General features: G+C 40.9%; 2 protein-coding genes across 2 annotated transcripts in view; one reads left to right on the top strand and one right to left on the bottom strand.

Annotated features, from left to right (window-relative positions):
- The window catches only part of rell1 (RELT like 1), a 32,810-nt gene extending 23,999 nt beyond the window's left edge, over window positions 1-8,811 (bottom strand). Inside the window, exon 1 of the mRNA XM_004562702.5 lies at window positions 8,601-8,811. Coding sequence (XP_004562759.1) covers window positions 8,601-8,625 — 25 coding nt within the window. The 5' untranslated portion in view covers window positions 8,626-8,811. The remainder of the gene's footprint in view (window positions 1-8,600) is intronic.
- Window positions 8,812-13,553: 4,742 nt separating this feature from the next.
- On the top strand, window positions 13,554-17,139 carry LOC101484623 (uncharacterized). Its single transcript, XM_004562703.3, has 4 exons — window positions 13,554-14,416; window positions 14,562-14,753; window positions 14,848-15,120; window positions 15,748-17,139. Exons 1-4 carry the CDS (start codon window positions 14,176-14,178, stop codon window positions 16,788-16,790), a joined length of 1,749 nt encoding a protein of 582 aa, XP_004562760.3. The 5' UTR covers window positions 13,554-14,175; the 3' UTR covers window positions 16,791-17,139.
- The last annotated feature ends 248 nt before the right edge of the window (window positions 17,140-17,387 follow it).

Here is a 17,387-nt window from a genome sequence, read left to right on the forward strand (position 1 = left end):
CAATTCAACTCAACTCAGCTTATATAGCACCAGTTTACAACAGCAGTCACTTCAAGGTTTTTATTATATCGTAAAGGTAAAGACGCTACAATAATAGATAGAAACACCGGCGGTCACATCACCCCCTATGAGCAAGCAGTAAGAAACCTCCGGCAAAACTAGGCTCAGGAAGGGACAGCCATCTGCCACAACCGGTTGGGGTTGATGGGAGGGGGAAGCGAGCACAGAGAAGAACAGGACAAAAGACACACTATGCGTGACAGAGCCACAGTTGAGTAATGAATAACTGCAATACTGGTGTATAATACAACAGAGAGTGAAAAAGAAATGCTCACTGCATCATCGGGCAACCTCAGCAACCTAGGCCTATTACAGTAAAGTAATATCACCACCTTAACTACTCCACTCCCCATTTTAAGCCATGGAGGAAATATGAAGTGTCAATAATGCTACTGATGCCAATATTTTCAGAACACAACTTTTGTAAAACTGTAAAATGACTAAAACTGTAAATGTTTGAATGTAAAAACACAAACAAAAAAAAGCGTAAGTGTGAATAAATCAGATGATACTATGAAATATTACATTTTGAACCAAACATCTCGATCAGGTCAAAGTTCAAAGGTGAGGTACCACATGACGCATTCCAGCTCTACAAACAAGAGAGCTTTTGTCTGCTCAGGTCTGTGTGTGCACAGCACAAAGAGACTCGGGGTGGGTCTGATAGAGAGACGCAGACAGAGAGGGCAGCACGACAGCTAATCTGCACGAACTATAGAACAGCACCACGCGCGGAGACATGTATCTAAATACTAGCTTATGTGCACCCGATGCATAAACACATTAGTGCTCCTCCATTGTCCCAGTTCCCTGGTGCCCAAACCTGAACACACTGATCATTGTCTGCTGACTGACCAGCCTGTTACCAAAAGTTGCATGTCTATGAGCTTGCAATAACAGTGACAACCACACTGTTGGAACAGCACGGTCCTGTGCGCCTCTAAAATGACTCAGAAGTAATCACGGGCCAATTAGATGACTGTTTTAAAATAAAATAAGACTGGAGACTAGCAAATGGCTTGAACGGGGTCACTGAGGAGTTTCTGAATTTGAGCCAGACATCTTTTCTGTAACCACAGCTGGTGCTGTGGTGGAGCTCCTATAAAAGAGAGAGAACTACAAACTAAAGCTAGAGACATGAGCACTTCACAGAAGGGGATTAACAAAATGAATTTAAACGGCAACAACAGCGGGGCGGCGGTTACATTAGTTTCCAGCTACAACTTCTAAGAAACATTTGGACTTTTTGGATTTTCTGTTGAACGAAGAGGTCGTTTTCTTTTCGTTCTTGACTAAAGTTGCAGTTTTGTGAGCTTTTTTTTTTTTTATAATTTACTGATAAAATATCAGCAGTGATAACCATTTCCAAGAACCCAAGCTGATATCTAAAAGTTTCTCCTTTTATCCAACCGCTGTGCCGACCAAAACATATTCAATTTTCATGATTAATGGTGCAGATGTGGAGGACAACGAGAGACCAAGAACAGGCCATTAAATTGGGGTCATTTGTACAAAAGAGCAGCACGCTGGCTGTCGCTGCATTCTTTGAGCCCTGCTAATCACATGGGCTGATTTTTAGTTTCATTTTAGTTTTTCGTTTTAACGTCAAACTCTGTGAGTCACTTCTTGGCAACTGGGCATTAAAAAGTGTAAGCTAGGGAATCGGAGACTGCTGCAAGATTTAAAGCACTCAGCTACATTCAGTTAGTAATCTGACCCTTTGTGTGCAACACCATCACACGGGTGGAAACGTGCATGTCATCTGATCGCTGACCCTTGTTCGGCTTGTGAACATCCACTAAAACAGGTGGATCCATGACAGACTTTAAAGTAGTGCTATAATTGCAGCCACCTTGGAAGTCTATGGAGCACACTCTGCTGATAGAGATAACTCTATTGTATGTAATATTGTAGCATTAATTAATAGCAAGACTTTGTTGAACAGCCTAAGAGACACGTGGATCATTACAGGAAGAAATGATTGAAGTTAGTTAAGAAAGCTCCCTAGGAGAGAAAGAGTCTAAAGAGACATTTAATGATGTCTTTTTGAGTTCTTCAGCTTTGTTGTTAAGCAGCAGGGACTAAACCTTGAGAAAAACATTAAAACCGTGTCTATGAAGCACTCAGAGTATCCCAGACTTTATGCTGACGTGTTAGTTTAATTTTTAAACTTTACCAACCCTGCTATCGCAGCTCCTGCCGAGTCACTTTTGTCTTGCCTTTTATTGATGCTCACCTCTTCCTCAATTTTCCAGCTGTTTTCGTGTCTCATCAGTGTGCTGCACTCTTAATTTTCCCTGCTCCTTCCACCTGTTCACTCTCCTGTCCTGATTGCAAACACAATGCAATCAGCATGCACCAATCAAACTCTATCCAAATCTCCCATTTCTGATGTCACGATTGGGTTTTTAACAAGTATTTACTTTATATATTGACTCAACCAAGAATTCAAACACCTCAATAAATATCAGATTGCGAAAAAGCACATTATTAAAGCACTTTTCATGCCATTTATGGATATTCACACTATTGGATGCCAGCTACAGGGAAATATTTACGGCAGGCGACCACATGCAATAATCAGCCTTCTGTTGCTATTTATTCCTGTGGATTCGGTGCCCTTTCAGTCTAATGACGTTTACTCCACATCGCTTCCTCTTTGCACTTTGTCTATGTTTGATGATTCATTGTATTCAGAAGTCCACAGGATTTCGTGAAAAAACAATGAGTAAGGAGCACAACGTTGTACATTAACTTTTAAATATCCTCTCTTTCAATGGGGGAAATTCCACAGATTGCACTCAAATTGATTCATTTGGTTTTCCTAAATAGTCTCATACGTTTATTGGAGTAAATAAAAATGCACCATATGTAATGATTCCTCACTAGGTTTCGGTCCTGAGTTACTGACATGCATGGACATAATCGCCTGAGACCATAAACATGGTTACTTACTCTTTTTCTTTGGACATTGGCTGCATTTTCAGTCCATCATCCATCATTTTAAGAGGAACGCTTGTTTATTAAACCACTTAACACTGACCTGTAAATCATTCAAGTATTAAAAGGTCACCTTAACTCAACAGATGACTCAGTGTTGTGTCTACACATAAGAGACAACTTAGCACACACACACACACAATTTCACCAAAATCTCATATCCCGGTATAAGACATTTATCATTTATCGACAGCCTTCGTCGCCTGGCTGTGACGTAATCGGCCTTCAAATGCGGCCTCCGGAGGATGCAGCCGACGTTTTGGGACTGTCACAAACAAGTGGACAGCGGAGCCATGCGATGGTGTTACCGTCGTTGTGGCTAACGACAACACGTGAAAACAGGCTCTTGTTCGTCCATAGTGTGGTTATATTAAATATAAGAGAAAGAGAGAACTTTAAGAAATTAATATAGCCACTGCAGTGATCATCAAAACGATGAAAAAAATATTGCTGTAAACGGTGTATTTTACGACACCACGAAACAAACGATAGCGTAAAATGAAATGATAGACGTTTTTATATCGTCATCTGATATATATTGTTTTGCCCGAGATTCACAGAATTTACAGAAAAATATTACATTTTTGTGATTTATATCGTTGTCAGGACGATAAATGTCTTATGTGGATATGAGATTTTGGTCATATCGCACAGCCCTACCATGTATGTTTGTACAAGTTTTAACAAATGTGGAAACTATTTCCCATTTTCCCAGCAAAATAAAGAAAGAGCACAGTACTGCTACTGTTCAGGAAATTAAAGAGACAGAACTTTATGTATCCCTCGGATAAGTTACGGGAAATAGGTTTTCAACTGAATGCGATGCAGTTCTGTTCACTGTGGCTTCTCATTTCCACATACTCAGGAAAATGCATGACTGTCCACACAGGAAGTGACGAGCTGCGATGTGGCAACCAGACAGCGACAGATGATAATGAAATTTAGCAACTTGTATTGATGAACTTCAACAATGTAAAGCAGCCAGGTAGAGTCAAGCTTTAAGGTGAGCTGCTGACGCGGTTAACAATTTGAGCCGCTTAGTCTGAACTTTTAAAAAGTTTAACCAGTTCCCAATGTTTAACACACAAAAAATGCATTTGTTGTTCCTCACCTAACTCCTTGACACCAAAGTGTTTAAAAAAAAAAAAGAAGCTTCTAGCTGACCAAAAGTCACTCTTTCCAACATCTTGGCTCAAGCTTACCCAGCTGGATTGAAGGATGCTCTTCGTTGACATGTGAAGAGACGATAAATACACTGGAGGGTTGCCTCATTGTCCCTGAGCCACTCTTTCACAATTTAAGCCCGATGAATCCCGGCAATTACACCACAATAATATGGCTGACGGAAAAACCTGGTCATTCAGTATATTCAGGCAGTCAGCTGACCACATTTTTCAAGCACACAACAACATAACATTACCCAAACTTAGACCTCCAAACCAGTGGAAGCGTTTAAGTATTTGCTTAGTTAAATCCAGGTGGTGACATTTGTGTGTGTGTGTGTGTGTGTGTGTGTGTGTGTGGGGGGGGTAATCTTCTCTGATGTACGTGGCTAGAGACCAGCTATGTAGTACAACTTATAAGTCACTTTTAATTTGAAAGATCACTAAGAGGTCGTTTAAACTCTGTGGCTGACAGCGAGAAGAGCCACCTCGACAGGACAACACTCAACTCTCAGGTGTACTCAACACTGTACACCTGCACCTAAAGGGTAAAGGTCACACGTTTGAGTTTGCCAGTGTTCACATTTTAGCCCGAGAAGACCAACGGTGTGAAAGAGGAGTAAAGAAGGCAATCTATGTGGAGCAAGGTGTCACAATGGTTTCACTCCAAACCTCTGGTGGTGATTACCCACGCTTTTGTTTGCACACCCTGGCTCATGTGAGGACACAAATGATTAATTAAATCAAGTTCAGTTAAAGAAGAAAAAAAAAAAGAAATAAAGAAACCTCTTGGGTGAGAGGTGAAACATCTTCAAAAACCTAAAAAAAAAAAGTCCAGTTTCGTTTTTTCCTTCTAGCTTTTGAGACAAACTTTTCTTTTCTTTGAATCGCTTTGGGGGAGTTTGCTCGACTAAACTGGGAACCACTCTCAGACTCACACACCAGTGACTGCCTGAGTGTCCAGCTGAAACTGGAGTGAGTTTACATTCTGCCTGGTAATTAGGAAAGGATTACTGCACACTCACACATAAACAAACACATGTGATACGAGTGTTTTCCTGTCTCCAAATTAAGGGACTGGATGAGTGGGTCTAATTGAATGAGCTTTGGCCTTCTTCAAGCCACAGACCTCTCATGGAAAGATGGAAATAGTCCCCACTTTTTAAAGGTTATGAAGACATCGGCTGGAACTAAATGAGCGAGACTGACACTACAGTACTCTGTCGTTCAACAGGCATCGCAATAATCACTGCTTATAAGTTATTCATCTCCATCGATCCTCATATAAAAACAGAATACTATCAGAGTTAGCATAATGAAATGCACAGATCAGATTGTGAAGACATAAAGTGACAAAAACAAAAACCCAAGCTCATTATCTGTCTAAGGAAATGCCTCAGAAGCTGTTGCAGTCAAACAGTCAATATTTTAAAGATTATACATAAAGGTTTATGTAAGACAGATCAGCTGTTTTCTTCCTACTCACATCTAGTCTCTGACACTGTAAATAAGGAGCTTCATGGTTGTACACAGTGTTGGAGGATAGTGAACTGCACATCTGATTTGTATCAGGGTTTTGTGCCGTTTTGTGTGTTTTCATCTAACGTCAAAAACTATAAATGATGTGGAACAAAAAGAATAAAAACTGTCTACTGTAACTGAACCCTCCTTGTGGCTGTGACTGCAAGCCCGAACAAAGCTTCAATCAGGCGGTCAGCGCCACACTTATGTAAGGCAACTTCAGAGGGGTGAAGTCAGCAAGCATATAACAACAGAGATCCATTTTAAAAGCACAGATTATTGGTATATGCTAACAAATTCGGATAAAGTTCAGAGAAGCAGCTGCACATTGATCTAGGGACAACCTACTAACTAAGCACTCCTGCTTGCTGCAAAGCTCCCACCTGGACTTTCATCTCAGTCATGGGCACAAACCCAAGCACTGATATTCACTGAAATTTCCCACAGGTAGAAAGGTATTTATCAATCTATTTTTTATTTTGTTTAATGAACTATTACCAATTTTTCTAAACAGCTTTGGTTAACCAAATGAGATGTCTTCCTATGTTGCCCAATAATACGGGTAGAGATGGGAACTGAGAACCAGTTCTTACAGAGAGCCAATTTCTATCTACTTAGCACTTTTAATTCTTATTCTTATTTTTATATCTATTTAAGCGTTTATGACAGTATGTTTACACTAAGCACCACAGCAATTTCCTAATGTTGTAAACCTGCTCAACATTTGGCAATAAAACCCTTTCTGATTCTGATTCCAGTAGCTCAGTTCCTTGGAATTGTAAGTTTGCCTGCCTATTGATTCGAGGAAAATCGGGGCACAGTCTGCAGCGTGCATATGGACATTTATATTTTGTTGCATAAAAGGAGGACAGAGTAATTTTATAGTGCAAACATCCAAGACAGAAACAGCTGCATTATGCTGTTAATACAAAATCAGCTCTTTGCAAGCACCTTGCACAGATAGCATGCTAATGCTAAGCTAGCCAAAAACCCAGAGCAAAAGTCGAGTAAAAGCCGACCGCTGCCCAGCAGCCAGACCATGAACTTCAACAGGTAACAAACTGATGAGCAGTCAGGCATCTATTTCTACCCGTCTATGTTTCTAAGGTAGAATCACCATGGAGATCACTTTGAAGTCTCTGTGCTCGTTTTCATTTTTCCTTTTTGTTGTCGGCTTTGTGCTCATACCTAAGTACTAAGAGAAAGAGTGTGTCCTCGTTAGCATAGGGATTTATGTTAGTGGTAATTGTGCATAATGCTTTTCAGGTTATTTTATGGCGAAACATGAGAGTAATCTAAGGAGTAATACATTTATAGACTTTGTCCTGGGAGAAATTAAGTAAGGTACTGCGCTATTTTTTTAAAAAGAAAAAGCATTTTGTGTAGTAATGACTCCAACACTGATCACAACACAGAGGGGAAATATTGCCAACATGCACAAACATTTTACTACGTGCAAATTATTTAAGCGAATGTAATGTCTTTATATGCTGCTTAGAAACTCTGAAAGCACCCATCCCTTTTGCAGCAATGATTTATATTTGCCCCGAATACTCTTTTGTTTTTACAGAAAATAATCCAACAATAATTGCTTCGGTTTATTTAGATGTGACGGCGTCGCACTGATGGCAGTTCAGTGTTGATCTCAGCCCTCAAACATCCAGGGTGAGCCTGGCTCTGCTTTTGAGCTTTTAAAGCAACCTTCACACATTTAGGCACAGACATTCTGACATAAAATTAAACTTGATGCACTTTTGGAGAAGCAGCTGACATTTATGGTTAATATTTCTTAATCTGCTGATTATTACAGTAAACCACAAAACTCATGCTTTTCTGTTTTATACCAGAAGAAGAAATAAATAAACATTTTCTCACGGGAAGCAGTAAAGCGTGATCTGACATTGTGAAACCGTTATTAACATAGCTCGAAGAGTCCTTATCTGATGAGCAAATATTCAACTGCACACTCAGTTTATCAGTACTCAGTTTAATCTTACAGGTTATTCAGTCGGCTTTGAGTTTTGTGATGGAAAATCTGCAGCAGGACAAACAGTGAGTACATTTAAATGGTAAATGTATAGCGCTTTACTTGGTCCTAAGGACCCCAAAGCTTTACACTATACACAGTCATCCACCCATTCACACACTGGTGATGGCAAGCTACATTGTAGCCACAGCCGCCCTGGGGCGCACTGACAGAGGCTGCCGGATACTGGCGCCACCGGGCCCTCTGACCACCACCAGTAGGCAGCGGGTGAAGTGTCTTGCCCAAGGACCGAGACTGTCGGAGCCGGGGCTCGAACCGGCAACCTTCCAATTACAAGACGAACTCTTGAGCCACGATCGCCCCCTTACATCTTGAAAGAGCTATTATATTAAAAAGCAGAATAGGTCAAGTAATACAAAGAGTTAACTTAACATAACACGTTAACTTTGCAAGCGCCGTAATGATGCCGAAATACCACAAACCTGCAAAAACATATTTCAATCGCTCAAACCCAAAGTTTAACAGTCTTTCTGTGACAATGGGACAGCATGTAAGTCATTATAACTAAATAAAGCTTAATAAGGTGTGTCTGATTATTCAAAAGCAATAGTTTTCCCAAAGCCTCTAACGAGACTCTACTAACTTTTCCTTTTCCTCTGCCCTGCAGCGCATCTGATGTAGGTGCGCAATATCCTCCTGAAACTTTACACGCGGGCTTAACAAGTTCGTTTTCCAGGAAGGCTGACATCAATGTCACGACATGGAAAACTACAGAGGTCTTTTCGCAATATATGTACCATATACCATGAACTGCAGCGGTGAAACACGGTTTCATCCCCACACAAGTTATAGAAAGCTCAGAAACCAACCGTCAGAAGCGGTCGTGTTGCTCATCGCTGGGCTGATATCCAGCAGGCTGGTGTCGATGTTCTAGGCAGCCGCTGACGGTCAGCACTACGGAGCGATTACACTGATCAAAATAAAGCGGAGAGTTGCAGCGAATATCAACGTGTTTCCTGATTCTCAGAGAGCGGATACGCCCTGTAGTGTCCCCGACAGAGAGTCGAGCTGGAGCGAGAGCACTCACTCACCGACACTTCCGCGTTCGTTGCCGCCTTAAGTGATGCCGTGCCTGATTGCACATTTTTTAAATGCCGATACCAATAACTACTGATGTGTCATGATTTATGAGATGAATCATCATCAGTTTGCAAGCTTTAAACACACTTAGTGACCACAAAATCACTAGTTTATTTTTCCCCACAATTATTAGTTAACACAACAAAACGCACCTTTCAGCTTTTCGTGTATTTTGAAACTGGGTTTGTTGTTGTTTTTTTTGTTTGTTGTAAAACCTGAAATGTAAATGTGCCTGTCGCTGAAGCACTTTGGGTCAACTTATGCTGTTTAAATGTGTTGTTGGCTGCAAATAAAAAAAAGATGGGTCACAAAAACAATACAAAAAGGTTAAAAAAAATGTTCACAATGCATGTTTGAGGTAAAAAAAAAAAAAAATTTCATTTCACAAAATGTGACAGATGTGTGGCCCCTGGCTCAGCTGCAGAGGAGGGGTGTCCGTGAGTTTAAGAGGCGGTGCCAGGCAGGTGAGAGAACAGGTGGTGGTGATGGCACTGAGAAGCTCTCTACTGCTTTTAGTGAAGCTGGAGTGGAGAGGATGGGAGGTTTTTCCTTCAGAACGCCGGAAGAAAGCTAAAGTCAGAAGTGTGTTCCAACCCAAAAAGGATTGCAATAAAGCAAAATGCTCAGTACACTGTGTGTGTGTGTTTTATTTTTTTGGAGAGTGACTACTAAGTGACTACTTTTTATTTTTATTTAAACATACTTATTTCTGTTCAATTATCAGTCATACACTTACTATCACTTACTATAATAAGTCTCCATCAACTACCTATACCAGAGCACTTTTAATTAACATTTACACACACTCCACCAATAAATGTATGCATGTAGAAAAAGTTGCTATCTTTTTCTAACTCCTGTGGTTACTAGATAAATGTGGAATATTCTGATGACTTATTTTTATGATGGTAATTTTAGGTTCAACATGATTTATTTTTTGAAGTTAGCTGTGAGTGCCAGTTAGCTAAAACAGCTGAAGGCTGTTACATAAACTGACAGAATCTTTCAACAACTGTACAGGTAGAAAGGAATAGTTTAAGACTCTAATAAAAGTCCCGATCTCTTAATTTATGTTTTACTTCCACCTTTAGATTTCAGTGGAGGAAGAGCCCAAGTTGTAGACTTATTTTTACTGTTGAGTACAAACGCTAACGTTAGCCTCTGAAAACAGTTGGAAAAGTAAAGCACATTTGGGGCGATCGTGGCTCAAGAGTTGGGTGTTCGCCTTGTAATCGGAAGGTTGCCGGTTCGAGCCCCGGCTTGGACAGTCTCCGTCGTTGTGTCCTTGGGCAAGACACTTCACCCGTTGCCTACTGGTGGTGGTCAGAGGGCCCGGTGGCGCCAGTGTCCGGCAGCCTCGCCTCTGTCAGTGCGCCCCAGGGTGGCTGTGGCTACAATGTAGCTTGCCATCACCAGTGTGTGAATGGGTGGATGACAGGTTGTGTAAAGCGCTTTGGGGTCCTTAGGGACTAGAAAAGCGCTATACAAATACAGGCCATTTACCATTTATAATTGCGTACATATTGAAACAGATAGGAAGGATTAGTTAGTATTTGCAGACATACATTAGCTGAGTCCCAATTCATAGGCCTTCTAAGACTGCCAATAACACGAATGCCAAAAGTGAGAGGTACATGAGACGGTCTAGCCTTCAGATTTGCATCACCTGCTGTTCCCAACTGTAATAATCAAAATAATGATTTACACATAAAATCTTTTTTTAAAGAACCAGAACAGCAACATTCATAATGATGACAAGAATAAAACAATTTCTGTTATTTTCCACTTTTTCCTTCAACAGGCCGGACCACTGTACTGCAGGATTAAACTGAGTGTCCCAGTCCTGGACAGATTTTTTAATAATGAGGACACTAGACCTGATTTTCGCCTGAGCAGGGAGTCTCTAAAAGTGTTGCTGAATCTGATTAACCAGGATGGGACACATGGTTGGGGTGCCACAATTGAGGTCTTGTTTTTCTTTTCTGACTGACACGTGGAGCGTCCTACAGAGTTGTTTCCATAGCTCCATAGCTCCAGCAATAGCTCATTACACAGTTCACTGCATCATCCACAGGGTCATAGACGGGGGTGGTATGCTGTTCGTCATCGGGTCATCCGCCTCCCTCGGAAACCTGAAGAACTAGATGTCGTGTCTCATGGGTTAGCAGGGCTGGCAAGACACAGAGTCTTTTTGAAAGCTGCTGGTGCAATTGACGGCTGCCATGTCTGCATCAAGCCTCCCAGTGGCCCTGATGGTCAGTGCTACAGGAACAGGAAATTGTTCCCCTCCATAATCCTGCGGGCAGTTTGTGACCATCAGGGCTGCTTCGTGGATACATATGTGGGCTGGCCTGGTTTTGCCTCCTGGGTCAGTGCATGACTCCAGGGTGCTCCGCAACATCCCACTGTACCATTAGGTCCGTCACCCTCCTCCAGGTCATTTCATCCAGATGGAGCCAATTTTCTTTACTACTATCAAACACAACCTGTTTAATCAGTTTTTGATTTAGTTTTTCAGGCATTTTGTTTTTGTTATAAACTCCTTATACTTTTATTAACTGCAGTTAAGTGCTTATTACTCATCCTCGTACACATCCACAGTGTCTCTATAGGCACATGCATGTAGAAAACCACCTGAAAATAAATCATAAATGTACAGAAGATCTGACCGAATGTGCATAATTCTGCTGTTCATTTCTGGCTTTCAGTGGTGGAAAGAGTATAGAAATCCATCAAGCACATACATGAACTCATGTGCTTTGAATGTGTTCCTCTGAGTTGCAGGTCAAGAGCCTGTTTTGTGTTCAAAAACTCAAATTAGCCTTATTGTACAAGATTGGGACACACTGGTCCAGAATGTAAATTGGGTATCGGTGACAATGAGTCAATGCACTCTGTTCATCTCTGTGTTGTTCCCCACATGACAGTAACAGCTAGTGATGGGTAGACTACGCCTCGTGGAGTTTGTGGCACATTCCCCATGCTGTGTCGACACTGTGTTGTGTGCCGCTCAAGAGCGACATCTGCAGGATTTCAAAAACCACTGCAGGCAACCTGGATAAAGAGCATGGGGAGAGACTGAACTACCGGTAAGTTCATTCATTCTGATGTCTGGACACCAAATGAGTGATGAATGCTTCACATTACCAGGTTGTGATGAAGTGCTATATTGTGTCTATATTCCAGTGAATTTGATCTTAACAAAAAATATATAATTGACTAGCATAGCAATTTACAAAAAAAACCCCCATCTTTGCAAGGAAGTTAAAGTGAAAAACGTGAAATATAAGTTCTCGTGACAGTGGGAGTGCTTGTGTACATGTATGTGAGAGCAGGGTTTATGTATATTAAGGATGAGCGGTTTGAATGAGTTAAAATTAAGTTTATTTGTGTGATATAGTAAAATGAATAATCAATTAATAATAAACTAAATAACAATATTCCTTCCTGAAGATTCCTTCAGGGAGGAATTGGAACATAATTCACTCCAAAGACAAGTGAGCAAAAATGGAAACAGGAAAGGGAAAACACTGACCTAATTTGGCATTATGAGATCAAAATGTTTACAGATTGATGAAAATGTCCTTTTTCTTGGAGGTTCTATTGTACAGTGCCAAAAATGTAAACACACAAACAGCACCAAAGACAGTCCCCGCCCCCCCTTCCCCTGAGCACAAATGCAAATGGTTGAAAGTTCCCCTTTCCAATAAACATAATTTGGTACCTCGCAACTGTACACATCAGTCAATGATCTACCTAAAAATTTTGGTCCACACAGACACTTCAGTTTTGTTTAACCGATCACTAAAAAAGCCCAACCCCGATCCAATGAGCATAAACGATCCCTTCTAATGTTCATTTTCAAATAGAACTGCACATGACTGTACACAAGATGGCGCACTTTACCCATAATGAATGAACACTGAAAAGGGTACTTAAACTAAACAGCAGAATAAACAGAACCGATGCGGTTATTACTTCATTTACAGATTCTTTTATTTAAAAAAATACAATCAGCATTTCTTAACAAGAAATAAAACACAATGCAGATTTGCTCTGTGTGATAACATGGTGTTTTGTCAGTTGCACATATCTGACACATATTTACATGCAAATTTAAAGCACTGACTCCAAATACGTGATGCAGTAAGAGAGCAGCTGGTTGCAGCACTTGGAAAACTGACTATTTGACCGTATCTTGAATTTAAACAACCAATTACAATTCACGTTTAATTAATTAGTAATGAACTGCAGTGCCTCCCAAGGGGCTGGGTCTGGGTATACAGTAGGTTTGTGAAAGCAGCAGAAAAGTCATTTTTAGTAACCTGACTTCCATTTCTGGTACATTATGGCGTAAGATGAACTCTGAAGATGTTAGATATACGTACACGTGCACAATTTGAAACAGAAGTATTAGACCACCAACACGTTACACCTCCAGGAGCTTTTTATGACATCCTTTCCATTTCCAGCTGTAAGGGAGGCGAGATACTTCTAGTTGGGGTTATGTCTGGGATGTCTCTGCTTATGTTCAAAACTTTCTGCACATTCAGGACATGTGAGTCAAATCTGTGGCTTGAAATAAGTATCTTTGGGAACATTTACATTTGTTTTGAATAAATAAAGCTTTAGTTTTGGTGGGCTCCGTCAGATTTTTAATTGGCCTCCGCATTATTCACTTTGGCAATGGCTTTCTTAAATCCACAGATTTCAGTACTTCCGCCGTTCACTTTAATACTTCCGGTTACTCAAAGCGAGAGCTAGCATTCACTTGTTGCTAACAACACATTCGGTTATTTTGTGCTGTAATTAGCGGCTTTACCTATTCGAGGATGATATCGTGTTCAAGGTGTGCTGTTATCGGCTGCCCTAGTAATTCAAGAAAACTGAAAAACGCGTTAGAAATATTTTGCTTAGAGCATCAACAACTTCGAAAGGCCTGTCCGTGCCCAGCGCCATACCCACTGCACGCTATGCCTCGGAAGGAGGATCGGAAACTAGCGTGGCTGGAAGCCTTAGACTCAAACACCCTCCGAAGAGAATCGAGAACACATCCGGGAATTTTTCGCGTTCTTGGAACAGTACTTGGTCTCCGACTGATGACGTATCACGAGTACACGTGAACGCAAGTACGCCAAGTACGTACGAGACAGCCCCTATGTTTGCTCCCTTCATTTTATAGGGCTTTGAGCGTGACGTCGCGGGAGGGGGCGTGGATAGGAGTTTTGGTTGAGGCGCCATTTGTGTAGGCCAAACAAAGTGCTAACAATTGAGAGAAGCTAAAGCACACGAATAACATCAGCCATGGTTCGTACTTGCTGTGTGGTCTTCTGTAATGTTCGATCGCATGACCGACAAGGAAATAAGCTTGAAAATGGGCTTTCTTTTCATTCTTTCCCCGCCTGGAAGCAAAATGAGGGAGCTCATGTATCGGATGTTACCAAAAGAAGGCGTCTAGCATGGATAGCAGCTGTGGGACGAGCGGATATCCAATTCTCTGCCATCCCCAGATATCTGCTGGTGTGTTCCAGACATTTTCATTCGGGTAAGTTCTAAATAAGTACTCTTTATAGCCTAATGGTTTTATTTTCGATGCGCTCCGAGGTCATAGCAAATTAGAACAACGAATGACTATTTTCGCAGAACGACGTTCTATTTATAGAGTTGCTAATTATTTGGCATTATTGCAGGCAAACCAGCCTATGAAATGGATGAAACTAATCCTGACTGGGTTCCAACGCTACGCATGGGGCACTCTGAAATCCCTGCTTCAAGCTTGGACCGGCACCGTCGGCGAATGCAACGAAAACAACAAAGAGCAGCAGTCGGAGGAAAATACAAACCCCCCACTTCAAAGATAGAGAAAATTCTCTCACTGTCCGGTAATCAGCATATAGCTTTTGACGATTCATGCACTTTTCATTGGACTTCTGGTGAACATTTACCTCATATGTTTGCACTCATTGTGTCTCACAGGCTTTGGTAATGAAGCAGCAGAGTCTGAGGGTAAGGCCTGCGCACAAGAGCTGCCAGAGATGGACACGATAGAAGACCAACACCATAATCACCACGTGATGGAGGCTGTGGGCAAGAGTTGTGTTGGACAAGTGGAGGCAGAGGTAGTAGCAGCAACTCAGCATTGTCTGGGCTATGATCGGACCCCACCTAAGAAAAGAAGAAAGCTCACTCAGACCACTGTGAGTCAGACAGCTTCCAGCAACACAAACAAAGACACAGAATCTTTACCTGGTGAGTGTAAATGTGGTGTGTCCACGTTTCACATTTTAATCATGCAATTCTAATTCTCCTAAATAGTAGGCTATGGTGAATGGCGTTAGTCGGCACTAGCTGGTTATAGTAACAAGTGTGTTAGGCTGGATGTTAGCAGGTTATTAGCAGCTAATTCTTAATTTTAAAGAAAGTTTAGGCCCATGGTTAGTAATTAAGACCAGCCGCATGCTGACAGAACTATGTCTTCATTTATTTGTCCCATAGACATTAGCCCCAATGGCTGTGAAAGTCTCAGGTTTGGGTTTATAAAGAACATGCTAATGAGTTATTAGAGGCAGTTATTTTATCATGTATTTAAAGCAACTGCAACTGTATGAAAACCAAGTAAAATAATTTAAATGCAACCTTTGCAAACCAAAGTTTGTGATTTTTTTTATTTTCATTTAAAAATGAAAACTAAAATTCTGACACATTTTCAGGGACTTATAAATGTAAACAAAATGTTTCTGATTTTCCGTGTGTGAGAGATTATAGAATGAGAAATTCCCCTCAAAAATATAATACGTGCGACTCGACAGTTTCTCTTATTGCTTACAGGTTTTTTTTTTTTGAGTGCACATCTGATTGTATTTTTGTGTTATTCAGACTGCGCAGTGGCACCTTCAGTCATCTTAGACCAGGCCAGCATCTCCAAACAACCCCCTGAGCTACATGTGCACTCAGTCCACACACAGTGGGAGGATCCTTCACAACAAGATCACCAATACTGCAACAGGTCTCCCAGAAAAGAAGTGCAGGATAAGATGACTCAGTGTGATGAAGTTGCATATTTCATTCTTCAAAATGATGCAGACGCTTTGCTGTACACTGGGATAGCCTTGGAAACATTTAACATTCTTGTGTCGACACTGGAAGGATGTGACGACAATGAATTTACAATGCCTGTGCGAGATCAAGTCCTCATGACTCTTATGAAATTAAAGAGTAACCGTGTAATAGGTGACCTAAGCCGCCAGTTTCGTATATCACAGAGCATGGCCAGCAAGATCATCTTACACTGGTTGGACAAACTGGAGGAGGTTTTCCGGCCATTAATTCCATGGCTGCCAAAAGAAACTATTAAAGCAACTATGCCTGCAGCCTTCAAGAAGACCTTTCCAAATACTACGTGCATTGTAGACTGCAGTGAGACCCTTTTGCAGAAACCCAGAAATCTGGACTCAAGAAGGCGATCGTACAGCCATTACTACTCAAGCAACACGGTCAAATATTTGGTTGCTGTTGCACCATCTGGTCTAATCATGTTTGTGTCTGCAGCATATGGCAGTCAATGTAGTGAGAAATTTATCACAATGGACTCTGGAATGTTAACATACCTTAAACCTGGTGATGAAGTCATGACAGGTGGAGATTTAACATTAAAAGACTTGCTCTTTGAGAGAGAAGTTGGATTAGTAATACCCTCTTTCACAAAAAAACATGGACAACTAACTAAGGAACAGGTAACAGACACGCGTCGGATTGCAAATGTAAGAATCCACGTTGAACGAGCAATCAGACGTTTGAAAGTCTACAAAATACTCTCACAAATCGTTCCCATAAGCATGGCTCCTAAAATAGGAAAGATTCTGAGGATATGTGCTGCTCTAGTCAACTTACGAGAGGATATCATCCGTGATACAGAATAACTGTGCATGTTGTAAACGAGCGTAAACTCAGGGATATCAAGATCGTTACCCAATGTAATTTTATTTTAAGGTAGAAATTTGATGTACATATTTGGAGGGAGTAAATGATTCCAGGTCTGTTTTTATCTTCTGTTCTACACGATGTAAATATTTTTGTAGAAGAAAGGTTACGTGTTTAAAAAGTGCACATATAGTGCAATCAACTGAACAATTAGTGCTTTTTTTTTATTCAACCACAATGTGCTCTTCAAGTGGAAACAAATGTTTTTCTCAAAGCTACAATAATTAGTTGTGCATTCTTGACATTTTGTTATTGTCTTGGAAAATTACAGAAATACAGAACTATTTTCAACAGTAAATGTTGTCAGTTTGGTATTTATATTCCACCATGTGTTAAAATGTAGTTGTTGTTGCCACTGAATGACAAAATGAAAGACCCAGTTTTACGACCTACTGAACGACCCACTGACCCAATCACTGAACTGAATTTGGTGGTGAAAAATGTTTCTTATGTTAATTTAAGAGCAGTTAAAACTGACGGGGAGCGACCAGTGGAACAGAGGCGGTGGTTTACGACAACGGTTGTCTGCCATCTAG

The sequence above is a fragment of the Maylandia zebra genome, linkage group LG3 (genome assembly GCF_041146795.1).
Source record: "Maylandia zebra isolate NMK-2024a linkage group LG3, Mzebra_GT3a, whole genome shotgun sequence".
Classification (NCBI taxonomy): domain Eukaryota; kingdom Metazoa; phylum Chordata; class Actinopteri; order Cichliformes; family Cichlidae; genus Maylandia; species Maylandia zebra.

Excerpts from the sequence above, each read along its gene's own strand:
- LOC101484623 (XM_004562703.3), top strand. The coding sequence starts at position 14,176 with ATGGTTCGTACTTGCTGTGTGGTCTTCTGTAATGTTCGATCGCATGAC. Across the intron at positions 14,754-14,847 it reads GAAAATTCTCTCACTGTCCG|GCTTTGGTAATGAAGCAGCA; the intron begins GTAATCAGCATA and ends TGTGTCTCACAG. Across the intron at positions 15,121-15,747 it reads AGACACAGAATCTTTACCTG|ACTGCGCAGTGGCACCTTCA; the intron begins GTGAGTGTAAAT and ends TGTGTTATTCAG.